We start from the raw sequence: 18,421 nt of genomic DNA on the forward strand, positions 1-18,421 counted from the left end.
AATGAATATGTATGATTAAGGTAGTATAAATACTTGTTGATTTCATTCTCACATACACACATTAGGAGGAGCTAACCCCTGTGTGTCCAGCGCTGTAATAAAGAATGCCTGCTTTCTAAAACTCCAGAATTGAGTCTTAGAGAGTGAATTAATTACCACATTCAGGTAACACAATAAGTCACTCTTAACATGCTCAGGAGAGATACTGTATTTTATTCAGGCCTGGGTGCTTGGTGAATTTTCTACAAATCAAGCACACCTAACAGCAGATTCAGGTGCTTCTTTTCATATAGAGAAATCACGTTAGTACTTTTGCAAACATGCCTTTTAGATGCTGATTGGTCAGTGATTATAATACAATTATAATACAGTTTACATAAGGCTTATATCACAACACATGCTCAGGGGAAGTGTCTTTAACCAGGGCAGGGGTCATTCTGACCTGAGGGCGTGTTTTTAGCATTATAATGACGGCAGTTTGCTTCAGGACACTTTAAAAGTTAGTTTCATTGCCAAGTTACTTCATCGATAGTCACCTTGCCAGTTTGTCAATTTGAGGTATGCTAACTATTGTCTATAACCACTTGCAAGTACAGAATGTACTTCTATCAATTATTAAATGTGGCCACTTGCAAGTGTGACATATACTACATCTCATACGTTATGTTAGTTTTATTTTTGAGGTTGATACCCATGCTTTCTCTAGTATTCTGCAGCTTTCTGAACATGTTTTTGTATCATAAGACTCTTCAGGTGGAAGACAGAAGCACTTCATTCACGTTGTATTTATTCTGAACTGAGAAATGATCAATTACATTAGAGATTATATGGTCTATTTTATTATTCTACAAGATGGGGAAGATTTGGACTGGGGCTTCCTGTGCATTTTTTGAGAAGTAGTTTGGGGTGGCAATACAGAATTTTAATGAGGCTAATCAATCCCAAAATATCTTTTATAAAATTTAATACATTCTCACTGAATCGAAAAACTTCACATCAATTTGGGAAAGCTTAAAGACTGAATGGAGAATAATGGAGAGAATCACGGGCTGAATCTCTATAGTTCACATTGTGTAGGTAATTGGAGTACTTATAACTTATGCAGTTTTTAGTTAAATATGGAAATACAATCTGAATTTAAGTACCTTGCTGAGATCATAGAATGGTTTGGGTTGGAAGGGATCTTAAATCTAGTTCCAGCCCCGCTACCATGGGCAAGGACACCTTCCACTAGATAAGGTTGCTCAATGCTCCATCCAACATGGCCTTGAACACTTCCAGGGAGGGGGCATCCTCAACTTCCATGGACAACCTGTTCCAGTGTCCAACCTCCCTCATTGTAAAGAATTTCTTCCTTATATCTAATTTAAATCTACCCTATTTCAGTTTAAAAACATTACCCCTTGTTCTATCACTATACTCCCTGATAAAGTGTCCCTCCCCATCTTTCCTGTAGGCTCCCTTTAAGCACTGGAAGGCTGATATAAGGTCTCCCAAGTGCCTTTTCTTCTCTAGGCTGACCAATACCAACTCTCTCTGCCTCATAAGGAGTGTGCTCCAGTCCCCCTCTAGATGTCCATTCTAGATTTTTTCTGTAAATATACACCTTTGTATAATATTACAAACAGTGAAGGATGTTTGAGAATCTTGAGAAAATTTCTTTAGCAGCTATACCACCAACCAAATACTTTTGTTTGATAGATTTCAATTGTATTCAAGCCAACAAATGACAGAAAGAGATTGAGAATTATTTTATGTCTGCATATGTTTATGTTTGACTGAAGTCAGTGGTAAAATCCCATGACTTTTAGGGAAGTCAGTATTCCACATACAGATTTTAAGACCAGAAGGAACCAATAAGATTTTTTCTGCCCTACTCCACAGTGCAGACTATAAAATTTAATTTCATAATATTTGCACTGAATCCATGTTCTGGTTGCTCTTGAAATTTGCAAAGTTCTTTAGATATTGCACAAGAATGAATAACATCTAGAGCCGTGGCTGAATTGTGTGGCCTCTGCAAGGAGACAGGACAGGAATAAAAAGTTGTAAAGGCATATTTTTGTCTTTGAGGTAAATACATCTGAATGTGAATAAACACAACAACCAAATCTGCTGTGTAGGAAGGTGCAATTTTTATGTAATCACTTCTGGAATAAAACTTCCAATATTCTACACAGTTATCAAGTTTTTAGTGAAATGAGTACAATCTGACTTTATGTACCTTTTCTGTAAAATAATATACTCACCTTTCCCACTTGACCTTTCAATTTAAACCTGCATGCTGTCCTGGTCTCTCCTTGTTCTCACAGCAACAGTTTAGATTTTATTGTCACCTTTTGAGGGTTTCCCTACTTCAGCTATGTCATCTCTTCTTAGGCATTTCTCAACACCATGTATCTCCTGATTCTAATGTGAAGTGTGTATCTTTCCTTTTTGTTTATCACTTTATTTGGCTTGCTGTCTGTTTTTTGTTTGCCCACTGGAAACTCATGTTGTCTTTCAAACAACATGTAACTCATGTTATGCGGGAGAACACACTGTAATTGAGATTGAGAGCAGTGTGTTTTTGAAGTACTCTTTGAACTTGCCTTCACTACTCTTTTTATGCCTTAGACAAGAAGTTAAAAATCTGAGTGTACCACTACATGCAGATTCTTATTCTTTCCCACTACATTTGACAGGTAGCAACTGTTTATATTTACCTTTAGGCACTTAGTTTGTTCAACCATACAGCTTTCAATAAAATATTATATTGCACTTCTGAATCTGCTTGTCTAACTCATTTCTCTACACTTGGTTGATTTCACCTGTTTTCTGTTAACTGCAGCATTAACTGATTTTACATGGTCTAATTTACATAAACTGTTAATGGAGTTATATCTTGCCCTTCACAAAATTCAATATAAAACACCTGTTTGCAACTTCTAGTCTGCTTTCAGGATCTCACATGGACCCCAATCAATTTTAATATTTCCTTACTTCTAAATTTGCCAATACATGCAGTAATATCTGGGTGAATTTTCTTTAAAGTTTTCTGAAAGTGCAACTCTTGCAAGTAATTAAAAGATCCTTTGTTCTGTACCCAACTAGTTTCAGCACAGAAACCAATTTTAACGCCTCCTACCTTCACTATAACCAACCCAAATCTTTCTTTTACCACATATTGTATAAGGATTTTTGAAAGATCTCAAAAAATGTCAGTGATTTAGAGTTAGCAAAAATGTTAAAATTTTCCCAACATTTGTTTTCCATAAAATTCTTCCAAATATTTGGTTTGGGTTTAGTTTGTTCTTTTTTGGTGTGAAATTTCTGAGTGAATTTGGTTTTAACCAATGTCTCTCATGTGCAGGATAACAGTGCCAGTGGAAAGGAAGGGAAAATGACAAAATATTACAATCAACATACAGTGGTTTATTGTACAGTAAATTCTGTTTTGTTTCGAGTGTATTTTCCCTGAAAAAAGCCCCCCAAAATCACACACATACACCCTACCACCTTGTCTTATATCAGGCATTAAAGTGTAGGAGCTGCCTTGTTCAGAGATGAGGTATCTCTGCTTGTTGGTAATGTTTCCCGGTGTGAGTTGACATCTCTAGATGCTTTAAAGCTTCTGCAGGATCTCAGATGGTGCTAAACATCCAGATGAGGACAGAGTGGTGATGTTGATTTTGAGAGGGATATTGCAAACATAGAAGCAGGGAAGTGTAGGATAAAGAAGTGAGATGAGTGGCAGTGTTGCAGTTACCCTAATAAAATAGCTTGAATTCTAGATTATTATTTTGATTTTAGTTTAGAATATGATTTTGATTTTTAAATGGAGGTATAGCAGCTATAAGAATATAAAGCACACTAAGGCCCTTAGTAATAGGTAGGTAGTATGGTGTGTGCCTTGAACACTATAAGAATCATTATGGACTTTGAATTAAAATATTGCGTACTAGTTATGGAATTTGAGTCAAAACAATAAGTACCAGAAGATACCGGGTTTGGTTTGGAAGATCAGCCAAAGATGAAATGAGCATACACAAGGATGGAGTTCAATCAGACAACACAGTGAGGAAGACTATCAAAAACGACCAGAGGACCCCCATCTAACATAACCACACATGCGTTAGAGACATTTGCATATGATAATAATTTCCAGGAAATAACATGAATATGCTGTTCATTACCCTCCCCTCGTTCTATTCAAATCAATCAGTAAAGATGACCAATGATTTCTGCAGAACAGGAATATAAGTAAGGTGAGGTAACTGACAGCCAATCATTATTAAGGTCAAATAAAACTTTATTAATTTTGTTGATCTTATGTAACCATGACTCTGCTGAAAAAGTGTATAAATATGTTGTGCTTTGTACCTGTCGGTGAACATGTCTTTGGTGGAGCTATACCCTGTGTTCCCCAGCACTGGAATAAAGGAGTGCCGGCTTATCTGCTTTGTGTAGATAAGTTCTATTGGTGATTGCGACCGCTAACTATTACTTTTTCATGGAATATCTGCATGTTTAAAATTAATGTTAAGACTGATATTTAAATCAATTATACTTAAAGTAAATAATTATTAAATATATACTTTATAAATTTATAATATTATAATATAATAAATATAATATATTATTATAGCAAATATATTGTTAAATTAAATATTGGAATTAATTATTAATTTATATTAATTTTATTAAATATTACTAGAAATAACAGACTTTTCTTCTGGCAATTCCTCAAGAGTAACATTCTACTCTCATGCTAAAAGGAGACTGAGATGATCAGATTTTTCTTTTCTAGGAGAATAAGATGCTAACTGTTGAACAAACCTTGCTTGCTGATATCAAAGGAAACTACTATATTGTACTTCAGAGCCCTTTGAATCATGCTACCTTTAGACACATTGTCTAGCTGCAGATGGTTCATTTTAGTTAGAATTCAGAAAAAAAAGGAGTTCATTTAAATGCAAATTTGCCATTACATCCTGTGTAATTTCCTCTTACTGAACAGTGTTGCCGCATTTACTGTGACTGGGAGAATACTTACACTCATGTATGACTATCTCTGTTTTCCTATAGTAAAGTACAAGAGCTGTTAACCATCGTGGTTCAGGACAATTACCAACTGTCAAGAAGAAATCTTACTTTATAACATGTTGACATACTGGTGTATGGGTAGGGGATATCTATACAGCTTAATGATTTAATTAAAAACAGAAAACCAGACTATTAGGTTTTCACATAATTAAAAATTCATGTTCTCTGCATTTTTTTTTAACTGATGCAAGGGTTTTCCAAAGAGGATAACCATATTTAATATTTCATGACAGATAAGTTGTGTCTTTTCAATGTCCCACCTTCTAGCAATAGTCAAACCTCTCATTATTGATTCCAAGCAATGTCATGAGTCTGATTGATGTAACAAATATTAGATAGATAACACTGAATCATGTTTCTCTGTTTATGTGGTGTCATGGCTGCAGAACTGTTGGAAAATGGGTGAAGAAAAAACAAATCTTTAGGGTAGGATAAGAACTTAAGCAATCAGTTGAACATCTGCAACATGTTGTCCGTTGCACAGAGGTCCTTGAGCTAGGCAAGCATGATAAACACCTCCTGGGGAATGTGTAAATGGAGAGGCTCCATGCATAAATTGGGAGAGTCCTAATCAGAAGCCCTTGGCCTTGAAGATTAAGGCCCTCTGAAAAAGAATGAACTAGATGAATGTTGTGGTTTGAGCCTGGTCGGCAGCCAAACACCACACAGCGGCTCACCCACCCTCCCCCACTTGAGCATGGAGAGGGAATCAGAGGGACAAAGGGAGACTCGCGGGATGAGATAAAAGCAATTTAATAAGAGTAATAAAATAATACAATGACAGTATAAACAGGTAATGTACAATGCAAATGATCACCACCCTCCAACCTACACCCTACCCATTCCCAGCTAGCAATCCTGAAACACAAAGATGCAGCGACTGCGTCTGCAATCCCAGAAGTGAGAGCGCGCCCCTTCTCACCCACCCCTCCTTTATATGGTGAGCATAATGTCACATGACATGGAATATCGGCCAATCCAGGTCAGGTGTTCCAGCTGTGTTCCCTCCCTACTTCTTGTGTGCCTGTGCACAGGCAGGACAGGGGAGCTGGAGAGTCCCTGAAATCTCAGTGTGCCATCAGCACTCCTCCAGCTACCAAAAACGAACACGAACTCTATTCCAGCCCGAACTAGGGTAGTATCCACCCCTTATTCCATATCATTTACATTAAGCTCACGTTCCATATTTCTAATACTTTCTAATTAATTACTATCCTCTTCCTTGGTCATAGACATGTGTACATAGATATCATTCCCTCAGTCCATGGGCCATCACTGCAGAATGTATCATGAGTTCATTTGGTCCACAGCTTCAGGTTCCATCTGTCATAATAGTCCCTTCAGGCAGGAGGAGCAATGCTCAGTCAGTTGGGTGAAGGTGACCTTGGACCTGGTGGGAGGAGGTCATGCAGTCCCTGTTACAGTTGGAGCTGGTGGCAGATGTATCTGATACTGTCTATGTTCACAGTCTGCGGCAGTCACTGGGCTGAAAACAATCCTGACTTTATCCAAATTAATGTTTTCCTTCATGAATATGATGCCATTAGCCTAATATGTATCAACCACAGCAAACCATTGATAGAGTGGTGTGGTGATTAATCTAATACAGTTTATTGGCTTTTTCACCTAACATTAAGTCCCCTTGAGGCACACATCAGACTTCCCCCTCCTTCTGCATTACCCACCAAGTGCACCCAGGTCCTTGGGCAAAGGTAATTCCACATATGGGCTTACCTTTACCTGAAGTAGGAATAACACAGACGGTCTTCCCCAGCATGTTTTTAGGGTGCACTACCTGGACTCTATCTCCATCTACAGTACGTAGAATGTTTGACTGCGCAGGGCCAGCCTGGTTGGCAGATACTTTAGTATTGACTAACCAGGTGGCCTTTTCTAAATGTGTGTCCCAGTGTTTAAAAGTTCCGTCTTCCATTGCTCAGCATGGTCTTTAGTAGCCCATTGTACTGCTCAATTTTCCCAGAGGCTGGCGCATGATAGAGGATATGATATACCCACTCAATGCTATGTTCTTTTGCCCACGTGTTTATGAGATTATTTCAAAAGTAAGTGCCACTATCTGACTCAATTCTATCTGGGGTGCCATGCCACCACAGGACTTGTTTTTCAAGGCCCAGAATAGTGTTCTGAACAGTGGCATGGAACACAGCATACGTTTCCAGCCATCCAATAGTTGCTTCCACCATTGTGAGCACATAACGTTTGCCATGCTGAGTTTGTGGGAGAGTAATGTAATCATTCTGCCAGGCTTCCCCATATCTATACTTTAACCATCTCCCCCCATACCAAAGAGGTTTTAACTGCTTAGCCTGCCTGATCACAGCACATGTCTTACATTAATGGATAACCTGTGAGATAGTGTCCATGGTTAAATCAACCCCTCAGTTACGGGCCCATCTATATGTTGCATCTCTTCCTTGATGGCCTGAGGAGTCGTGGGCCCAGCGAGCCATAAATTTCTCACCCCTATTTTGCCAGTCCAGATCTACTTGAGGAACCTTAATTTTAGCAGCTTGGTCCGCATGATAGTTGTTTTGATGTTCTTCAGTCACTCAATTTTTGGGTACATGATCATCTATATGATGTACTTTCACAACCAAGTTCTCTATTCGAACAGGAATATCTTGCCACAAATCAGCAGCCCAGATGGGTTTGCCTCTATGCTGCTAGCTACTCTGTTTCCATGGCTGCAACCACCCCCACAGGGCATTTGCCACTATCCATGTGTCAGTGTAGAGGTAAAGGACTGGCCATTTTTCTCGCTCAGCGATATCTAAGGCCAGCTGGATGGATTTCACTTCTGCAAATTGACTGGATTAGCCTTCTCCTTCAGCAGCTTCTGCAACCTGTCGTGTGGGGCTCCAGACAGCAGCCTTCCACTTCCAATGTTTCCCTACAATGTGACAGGACCCGTTGGTAAATAGGGCATATGGCTTCTCATTATCTGGTAGTTCATTATATGGTGGTGCCTCTTCAGCTCAGATCACCTCTTCCTCTGGTGACATGCAAAAATCTTTGTTTTCTGGTCAATTTGTGATCACTTCTAATATTCCTGGGTGGTTGGGGTTCCCTATTCAAGCCCGCTGTGTATTGAGTGCCACCCACTTACTCCACGTAGCATCAGTTGCATGATGTGTTGAGGGGACCCTCCCATTGAACATCTAGCCCAGTACTGGCAATCGGGGTGCTAAGAGGAGCTGTGCTTCTGTACCAATAACTTCTGAAGCAGCTCGAACCCTTTCGTATGCTGCCAGTATCTCTTTTTCAGTTGGAGTATAATGGGCTTCGGATCCTCTATATCCTCGACTCCCAGGGACTCCCCTGGTGCTCTCTGCCAAAGACTCCAGGTAGGGCCATTCTCCCTGGCTGCAGTGTAGAGCATATTTTTAACATCATGTCCTGCCTGAACTCACCCAAGGGCTATGGCATGAACTACTTCCTATTTAATTTGTTCAAAAGCTTACTTTTGCTCAGGGCCCCATAAAAAGTCATTTTTCTTCCAGGTCACTTGATAAAGAGGGCTTACAATCTGACTGTAATTTGGAATATGCATTCTCCAGAAGCCTACAACACCTAAGAAATCTTGTGCTTCCTTTCTGCTGGTTGGTGGAGACATAGCCATTATCTTATTAATCACATCCAATGGAATCTGACAACGTCCATCTTGCCATTTGATTCCTAAAAACTGAATCTCCTGCGTACGGTCCTTGACTTTACCCCATTTTGTGGCGAAGCCAGCTCTCAAAAGAATTTTAACTATTTTCTCTCCCTACTCAAAAACTTCTTCTGCTGTATTTCCCCATACAATGATGTCATCGATGTATCGTAGGTGTTCCGAACCCTGTTCCAGTGCAGTTGGATCGGTCCATGGCAAATGGTGGAGCTGTGTTTCCACCCCTGGGGCAGTCAGTTCCAGGTACACCCCTCCAGGTGAAAGCAAACTGTGGCCTGCACTCTGCTGCCAGAGGGATGGAGAAAAAGGCATTGGTGATATCAGCGGTGGTGTACCACTTGGCTGCCTTTGACTCCAATTCATATTGAAGCTGTAGCATGTCTGGCACAGCAGCACTGTCAGTCTCCACTCTCCATTAGACTTCTGAACTGGCCATATGGGGCTGTTAAAGGGTGAGTGAGTCTTGCTGATCACCCCTTGGCTCTCAAGATGACAAATCAGTTGGTGAATGGGAACTACAGAGTCTCTGTTGGTGTGATATTGCCATCAGTGCACAGTTGTGGTAGCAATCGGCACCTGTTGTTCTTCAACCCTCAGTAGTCCCACAGCAGAAGGATCCTCTGAGAGCCCTGGCAGAGTGGACAGCTGTTTGATCTCTTCTGTCTCCAAGGCAGCTATACTGAAAGCCCACCAGTGCCCTTTTGGGTCCTTAAAATACCCTCTCTGGAGATAATCTATTCCAAGAATACAGGGAGCTTCTGGGCCAGTCACAACAGGGTGCTTTTGCCACTCATTTCCAGTTAGGCTCACCTCAGTCCACTGCTGAGACACCCCTGTCACTCCTGAAATACAAATAGGCTCTGTTTCTTGGAAATTCAACAGCATTAGGGTGCATTGGGCACCAGTGTCCACCAGAGCCTTATACTCCTGGGGGTCAGATGTGCCAGGCCATCGAATCCACACAGTCCAGTAAGCATGGTTGTCCCTCTCTTCCACCTGGTTGGAGGCAGGGCCCCTCTAATTCTGGTCATAGTATCCATTATCAATGAAGGGGTGAGTGTGGTCTGTATGGATCTCATTCTCATCTTGGTTACTCACTTCTTGTAAGTACGACTCTGAAGTTCTCCTCATAGGATTGGGAGAAAAGTCAACTCTTCTACGCAGTTTGGGTAACTGATTGGCGGAGACTGGTGTGGCACTTCTGGAAGAACCTTGATTTGTAGCCGTACTTCCTTCCAACTCTTGAACCCGCTCTCTTAGAAGGTACATGAGTTTCCCATCCCATTTTCTAATGTCTTCTCCACGGTTGCACAGGTAATGCCATAGGTGCTTCCATGATGTATATTGTCTCTCTTGAGTAGGGAACCATTTGCTCCTGATAGCTGAGACCTTAGTTCATGCAGGTGGATAGTAGGACATGTCCTCTCTGAGTTGTTGGATTCTCGTGATAGTTTCCCCATAGCTGTGATGATGGAGGAAGAGAGACTTTCTTCATATTGTTGGAGTTGGTGAATCAATTTGTCCACAGCTGGTCCCTCTTCATCCCTCCAGTCCATTACTACTAATACTGGCATGTGATGATGGAGTGCTCTGTACAAACTTCTGCCACATAGGCCGGGTTCATTGGACTTCATCTGGGTCTGTGGGTAGCCGCACATTGACTGGGTCATAATAAACTATCTCCCACACAGCTAGTTCCCTCAGGTATTGGATTCCTCTCTCCGTGGTGGTCCACTTACTAGGATGACACATAAGATCTTCCTTGAAGGGATATCTGTCCCTCATGCCTGACAGAAGTTGTCTCCAAAGGCTGAGTGTTTGTGTCTTTCTTTCAATGGCCTTGTCAGTGTCCACTTCCCTGGACAGGGACCCCAGCTGCCTGACCTCCCTATCTTCAAATTCTACACTATTGGCCCTGCTATCCCAGCATCAGAGCAGCCAGATAAGGAAGTGTTCACCTGGATGACGACTGAAATCCTTTCACATGTCTCATAGTTCACTCAGGGATAGGGATCGGGTGATTACCACTGCCTCTGCCTCCTCCTCCTGTTCTCGTGATGGCCCTGGTTCGTCATCATCTTTTACAACGCGAGGTGATTTTTTTTTTTTATATTTCTCCTTCTGTATGGGAGTAACTGACAGCGTCGTGGATTGGTTCTCTGGTTCATCAGCAGTAACTATAGTAGGGGTCGGATTGACTGCAGTGCCTGTTGCCTGAGTTGGAGTGGCTGCAGTGTCTGGTGGAGGTGTCAGTGTTTGCAGTGCTTATTGTTCTGTTCTCAGATCCAGAGACCTCTTCCTTTTGAGGATACTGCATAGTGGTGAGCAGGGTCTGGTAGGCATGGGCCAGGCCCCAGCATGTTGCAATGATCTGCGTCTCTCTTGAGGTACCAGGTTGACAACACACCTTTTCTAAATATTTTATTAGTTTCTCAGGATCCTGCACTTGTTCAGGGGTAAAGTTCCAAAACATTGGAGGTCCCCACTGTCCTAGGTACTTGCCCATGCTACCCCACACTCCCAACCACTCATAACTCTCCGACCCTGGGGTAGACCTCTGGGTGGTATTCAGAAACAGTTGCTTAACCCTAAACAAAACCTGAACCACATTCAGGAATACTACAGCTCCCAGCACTGAGACAACAACGTTAGTGTGAGCATTCCACAGATATTAAAATTTCTCAGCATTCTCAAACACACTTGCAAGTAGCCTGGAGAAGGGGAAGATAGAAGAAGGTATCTCCCCCTTGGGTTGGCTCTCCAAGGAGAAAAGGTGTAGTTACTAACCCATTCCACTAGGTGCCCCACCAGTGTACACAGATGACAACCATGCTGAGTACAAATGCCCCATTGCTCCCAGGACTGACAATTTTATGATGCCATAGATTAATGTTACCTAATACAGCAAGGCAAAAATCTTAATCCAATTCCCATGGGTAATAAGCAGCAGTGTGTGGAATACATACGGTAAGTAATGTGATGTATAACACAACTGCAGCGACAAAACCCACGATTTTAGGATCCAAGCGAATTACATTATAACAGGATAGACATTCAGCATTATAATAAATTTGGTAGGACACACAGATCAAATCTGTTGTTATCTCAACCCTTCGTGCCCCACGTTGGGTGCCAAAATGAGCTGTTCTGGTTTGAGCCTGATCAGCAGCCAAACACCACACAGCTGCTCGCCCACCCTCCCCCACTTGGGAATGGGGAGGGAATTAGAGGGACAAAGGGAGATTCGCAGGTTGAGATAAAAACAATTTAATAAAAGTAATAAAATTATACAGTAACTGTATAAACAGGTAATTTACAATGCAACTGATCACCACCCTCCAACCTACACCCTACTCATTCCCGGCTAGCAATCCTGAAACACAAAGACGCTGAAACCACAATCCCAGAAGTGAGAGCATGCCCCTTCTCACCCACCCCTCCTTTATATGGTGAGCATAATGTCACATGACATGGAATATCAGCCAATCCGGGCCCAGCACTCCAGCTGTGTTCCCTCCCTACTTTTTGTGTGCCTGTGCACAGGCAGGACAGGGGAGCTGGAGAGTCCCTGAAATCTCAGTGTGCCATCAGCACTCCTCCAGCTACCAAAAACGAACACGAACTATTCCAGCCTGAACCAGGACACAGAAACTAGGCTGGAGGTAAGAAAGTGCAGACATAAACCAAAGAAAGGCTAATTCCAAAGTACAGATGAAGTTCAGGAAGGGCTCCTCTCCAAAGACCACCAGAGGCCGCTAGAGACCACCAACAATCCCTATGGAAGCCCCCCCCCCCGAGACTTAAACCGCATGTGCAGTAATTATGTAAATATAATAATAAGTTTTAGGAAATTTGATGAATATGTACATAGCAGAGTGATACAAGCTTTGACTATTGTAGCATACAGTGTACATGTTAGGTGGAATGATTCCCTCATGTCCCCAGCTGAATAAAGTAATGCTTGCTCATTAATGCTAAACTCAGTGTTAAGGAGTTTTCATTCCCTATTTTGGTGACAGAGTTAATCCCAGAATCTCATGTTATTATTATATTTATGCTTTCAAAATTGGGATAAATGTGTCTGGGATTTTTGTTTTGTTTGGTCTATATTGGGTTTTTTGTTTGTTTTGTTTTATTTTTCCTTTGAAACAGGAATTGGGATGAGACATCTAACAGCTGCAGGACAGGTATGCTCAGTATGGTGTATCATGTCAATATTGGTTGTAGTTGCATTTTTCTCTTTCTGTATTTTACAAAGAATAAGAATATAAGAGGATTGAGGCAACTTAATTATGAATTGTGTCTAGTATGTGGTGTCCTGGGTTCTAATCTTACACTCACTTTTACTAAGAAGTGTTTATTTTGCTTATTCATTTTGTGTGATTGAGTTTCAATCACATGAGATTCCTTAGTTCTTGAACAAATTAAACACTTATTCCTGAAATTAAATCTAAACTTGCCACTTTAGGCAAAGCTACACTGGGCTTTGAAGTTAAGCATATGTTTAAGAACTTTAAAGGATAATAGCCCTTAATTATAGAAGAAGTAATGCTCTGGAAAAGGCTGTTCAAATGTACATTATGTCATTTTCTTCCCTTTATATCATATTTCAAGAATATATTAATTTTACTGTCCACAAAACCTTTTAGGTATCATTTGGCATTACTGTTTTCCTGCTTTCTTTGTCCATGGTGTATTTGTAAAGTGTAATGTTTTTTAGAATATGCCCCAGCCCTGCTCTGAGAATTGAAGAATATAGAATGCAATAAGTCATATCCTAATTAAAAGCAAGATTTTAAAATCAGTTAGATGTCTTCAAAGTCCCTAGTTCTCCCTCTTCCTGCTTTTTTTTTCTCTCTACTGTAACATCATTTTTTTTAACCTGTGAAGTCCTGTCATTGTTTGATTTTGCAAGCCATGTGCTGGGGTTTTATTGATGTAAAAGCTCTAAATTCCCTTTTCCAAATCATCATCAAGTGTAATAAATAAAGCAGAGACTGGCACAATACCTATGTTACTCCATTAGACATGTTTCCCTGTAACACTCCTCAGTGTGGATTGGAAAGGCAATAGGCACTGTCTTAACTTCCTAGGTTCTCCCTCCCTGGTAAGTATAAAAAACCCTATCTTTCCTCTGCCAAAAAGTGTGCCTTTGGACTCTTCCAGTCGGTCATGTACCTGTTTAAAATAGTGAGCAAGTAGCACATGCTTTATAAAACAGTCACTGTATTAGTACCTGATCAAGCTATGCTTTACATCAGTGTACCTGTTCATGCTTATTATTTATTCTAAATTATTATTTAAGAAGATCAGATGAGATTAGTGCGCATTGTTCCCAGGGAAGAGAAAGCCCATGCTCTGAAGAATTTACAGTCAAAATAGATAAACCAGAGTGGGGAACAGAATTCTTTTTTAGCACGTAAACACAAAGACATATGTAGAATCCATGTACAAAGTCCACATCTCCGTCTCATTTTCCTATTTTGTCGAGCATATAGTGTGTAACATTGTGTCAATATATCACAGTGTCATCCTTGATCTGAATAGAAGATCATTTATCAGCTAAGATATAGACTTCGCCATTATTTTGCAGGTACCTGTTAATTAAATGCCAACTGTGTGGTTGTAATAAAAAATTTTGTATCAGGACAAAACAGATCAAAAAGTGGAATGCTTTTGCAGCGTGGATGATTTCAATGCAGTGATCTTGTGATTGAGGTTTGTAGATAAAAATCTTTCACTTAACAGGAACGGTAAAAACTGGGGAGAGATCCAGATTGATTACAAATTGAAGCAGGATTAAAAATTCAAGAGGTAACATTGGTGTCCATGTTTACTGTAAATGTTGCTTTTCAAGGAAAGGAAAAATTATTTCAAAAACTTATTGTAACAGCTAAGCAAGCTAAAGAGTGTTCTGCCAATTGACGGGGTTAACACAAAGGACACAGACACCAAGCTAAAGAAATAGGCTTATTTTACTTTAGTTTAAAGCAGCAGAAAGAATAAGCAAGGTAATGCACCTAGTCATTACTACATAAAGCTAGCTATAGTGATTAAGAAAGATACATCACCAGCTGCCTTCATACTTTACCACCATCCAGATCCGTGCACCAGCTGGGGAGCCCCGTCACAGCGAAGGGTCAGAGAGCCTTTCCCAGCAACTGGGAAGTCCCACGCAGGGCGTCCGCTCATAGGTGAGGTCTCCGTCTGTGCTGTGAGAGGGTCTGGCTTTTATACAGTTTAACAAACAAGTCTAAACAAAATGCACAGGAGATATCTGGTAGATTGATATGCCTCACTCAGGCATGTCCAGATCTGGCCAGGATCCGGGCACGTTTGAGGAGTTTCTGTTTTTCTTTACATTTGGGATTTATAGTTACTTCCTACTGTTTACTTATAGTTCCCAGGGATTGTTCCCAGGGTTGCATTTTCATGTTGATAAGATGCTGGTTGCTGCATTCTGCTGATAAGAGGCTGATTGCTGGTCAGGGAATTCACTCAGAAGTCAACTTTGGTTTGAGGTCTATTGTTTGGGCCCCTTCTGTTTCAATCGGTCCTTTGACTTATGAGTGAAGATCATGACCCTTTTGGAAGAGCCCAATATGTTTGCTCTCTCCGTTTGATAAGATACCATATATAACAATTATATAAAATAATCATAATAATGATAACTAACAATATTACAAGAGGATGTATTAAGAAATTCAACACTTGGGTTGCAGAGGATGAATATCCAGTAAAGATGTCCCACCAGTAGTGTGCAGTCTCCTTCTCCATCTGGCCAGCTAGCGACATTAGTTGATTCTTTGTGATTACAGTCTGTATCACAAAGTCTGACAGAGTTTTATTTTGTCATTCTAGGTGTTCTCACAAATGTTCTGATTGTTCCATGATGGTTTTCAGTGGAGTCAGGGATAAGCTGATTCCATTAAGTCCTAAGCTTTGGGGATGCCAGTACATGTTTAGTTGTTCTTCATGCATTGAATAAAAAGTATACATCTGTCCGTGCCAGATGAGATAGAATACATTTCTGAGGCATCCCAAAATGGAGTAGTTAGATTATACATTTCTATATTATTTTCATAATTTGTCACTCTACAAACATGCTTAGCACTAATTTCTACAAACATATCAAAGCTTTTGGGCAAACTTATCCATTTACACAGATTCACTGAATGTTCCAATAAACATGGTTCATATAACCGCGAGCTTTGTCCACACAATAAACCATTTGTTGTGGACGTACACAAATGTAATTTATGGGTTCGATTCCTAGAGTCTATATAATCTCCCTCCAAGTGGGGCAGCCAATATTCTGGTTCAAAGGGTGGATTTTCCCAAAAAATTACAGGCAATACTAGAAATTTACACATAACTTCAGGTTGGCTAACATCATACTGGACTATTTGACCAGCACAGAATAAATCTGTGCACTGCACTGTCTGTGGAGATAATTTGACCCAATGGGTTTGAGGAATCCACTTCTTAAATATGTTTCTCCATAACAGCTCATTATTAGCCATTAAGTCACTCTGAGCTTTGTTTCATTGCATAAGGACATGTAAAGTCTGCAGTGTACATGTTGTCCAATTCATAATCTGGCTAATGTTGTGGTCAACACGCCACTGATTAATTTGAGTCCTATTGAAGAGCTTTAAAAATTCTGTATCATAGTTCAGTGACCCAATTTGTGGGGTAAAAGTAGTTGGAAGCCACTGAGCCTGCAACCTAATTCCTTCCGCCACATCATAACCAGCATTCTTTACTTTGTTTGTTAAGGTTTTGATATCAATAGAATTTAAAACTCCCATTCCTGCCCCAGTTCCTCCTAACAGGGTATCATACCATGCCCTTTTCCATCTACATGATGGTAGCAGGGGGAAAGAAATATTGAAATTAATAACATGTTTCTGATATTGTTGAGCTACCTGAACACAAGTAGACGGAATGCGGTACAAATGATCAACAGAAATATGAGGTTTAGATTTTAACATAGTAAAGAAGTCTCCCCAGTGTAACCGATTTTTCATTACTGAATTATTATGGCATATTAGTGTTTCCGTTTCTTCCATGGGAAGGGTTATTGCATGAGCAGCATTCACCTCATGACCATCTGTTCGATTAACACATTTGTAATAATCTTTTGAACTGGGCAGACTTGATACATTACAACATTTAAGAGAAACTTTACTAGATATAGTGACATTTGAATTATCTGTAGGACAGGTTACAAAAAGACGTCCATGATCTCTCCATCGTGATGCTGGTCCTGAAGGCCACCAGTATGTACATGTTTCGTTATACTGAGTACTGAAAGTAAGATTGGCTATGATACAGTCAGAATTGGCTTTGCATCGGAAATCATCCTGTTGTCTTGTCTTGGTTGGATTTTTCCATTGCCACCTAAGCGGTGTCTCTCGTGGACCTTCCAATGGCCATCCTGGTGTGAAAGCCTTTCCCAAATGGACCATGACAATACACAGGCAAATCCATCTTAGCAGGATTTAAAAGATAGAATCTTAAGACATCTAGTTATTCTCACAGATAACATTTAGTTGCAGGAACATATTCCCATTTTTCCTGTCCAGGTTTCATGATTAAAACAGCATTGTCTTTTCCTGTGGCTATTCCTTCAGCTGGTTCAGGAGGTTCGCTTGAACTCTGGACCCATACTTTAGCTCCGTTATTGAAATAATTGATCCAAACCCTTTATCTCCACGAAAAGTGGTGACTTGAGGTGGATCCCCTTTTTTCACAATTGCTTTCAAAACTGGCAGTATCAATAGTTGTGCTATTCTGTCATAGGGATGGATAATCAAATCTTGTTCACCATTGTTTAACAGAATTACTTTAATTTCTCCTTGATAATCTGCATCAATCACTCCTCCCATGACATGAATACTTTTCAAGGCTAGGCTCGAACGGGCAGTTATCAAACCAAAGTGTCCTGGAGGAATTTTAATTCCTATCCCAGTATTGATAACTTTCATCTGTTTTTGATTTATTCTGATCAATTCCAATGCATAGAGATCTAGTCCTGCAGCCTCTGGAGTGGCCCGGTAAGGGGCCATCGCACCCGGAACAATTTCCCAGTAAGTCAAGGTCTCACTTACTGTCAGAGGTTTTATTTGTAAATTGGGTGTAGTCATGCGCATCAAAGGGGTTTTCATTTCCCCAATGGGCCTATTGTTAAGGATATGTAGCGCATCTGTGAGATGAGTCTTCCATCAGGATAGGTTCCCATCTCCTAACTTCTTCAACTGCTCTTTCAACAACCCATTCATTCGTTCAATCAATCCTGCAGCTTGTGGATAGTACAGATAGCACTATGATGAGTAGCTTTCTTACAAGGATGGGCAATCAAATATCCAGAATATGTATCTACAGCAGTGCAGACATATTTACACCCTAGGTTCTGGGGTAAAGGTCCGATATAATCCATTTGCCAAATTTGTCCGGGCAATTTTCCTCTTCCCAGTTGTCCTTTCACAATATTAGGCACTGGACGTTTGTGAGTATGTTGGCACATGGGGCACTGGGCGATTATACTTTTGATCATATCAAGTGACATTATTATGCCATGGTCTTGGGCCCACCTGTAAGTGGCTTTCTCTCCAAGGTGCCCACACTTTTGGTGTGCCCATT

At 40.5% G+C, this 18,421-nt stretch overlaps 1 protein-coding gene across 1 annotated transcript; it reads right to left on the minus strand.

Annotated features, from left to right (window-relative positions):
- Positions 1-17,400: 17,400 nt before the first annotated feature.
- Positions 17,401-17,925, minus strand: LOC116959944 (deoxyuridine 5'-triphosphate nucleotidohydrolase-like). The gene has a single exon (XM_032985883.2). The coding sequence runs from the start codon at positions 17,923-17,925 to the stop codon at positions 17,401-17,403; it is 525 nt and encodes a 174-aa protein (XP_032841774.1).
- Between the last annotated feature and the right edge of the window lie 496 nt (positions 17,926-18,421).

Source organism: Tyto alba, unplaced genomic scaffold, assembly GCF_018691265.1.
Source record: "Tyto alba isolate M040663 unplaced genomic scaffold, T.alba_DEE_v4.0 Super-Scaffold_21, whole genome shotgun sequence".
NCBI lineage: Eukaryota > Metazoa > Chordata > Aves > Strigiformes > Tytonidae > Tyto > Tyto alba.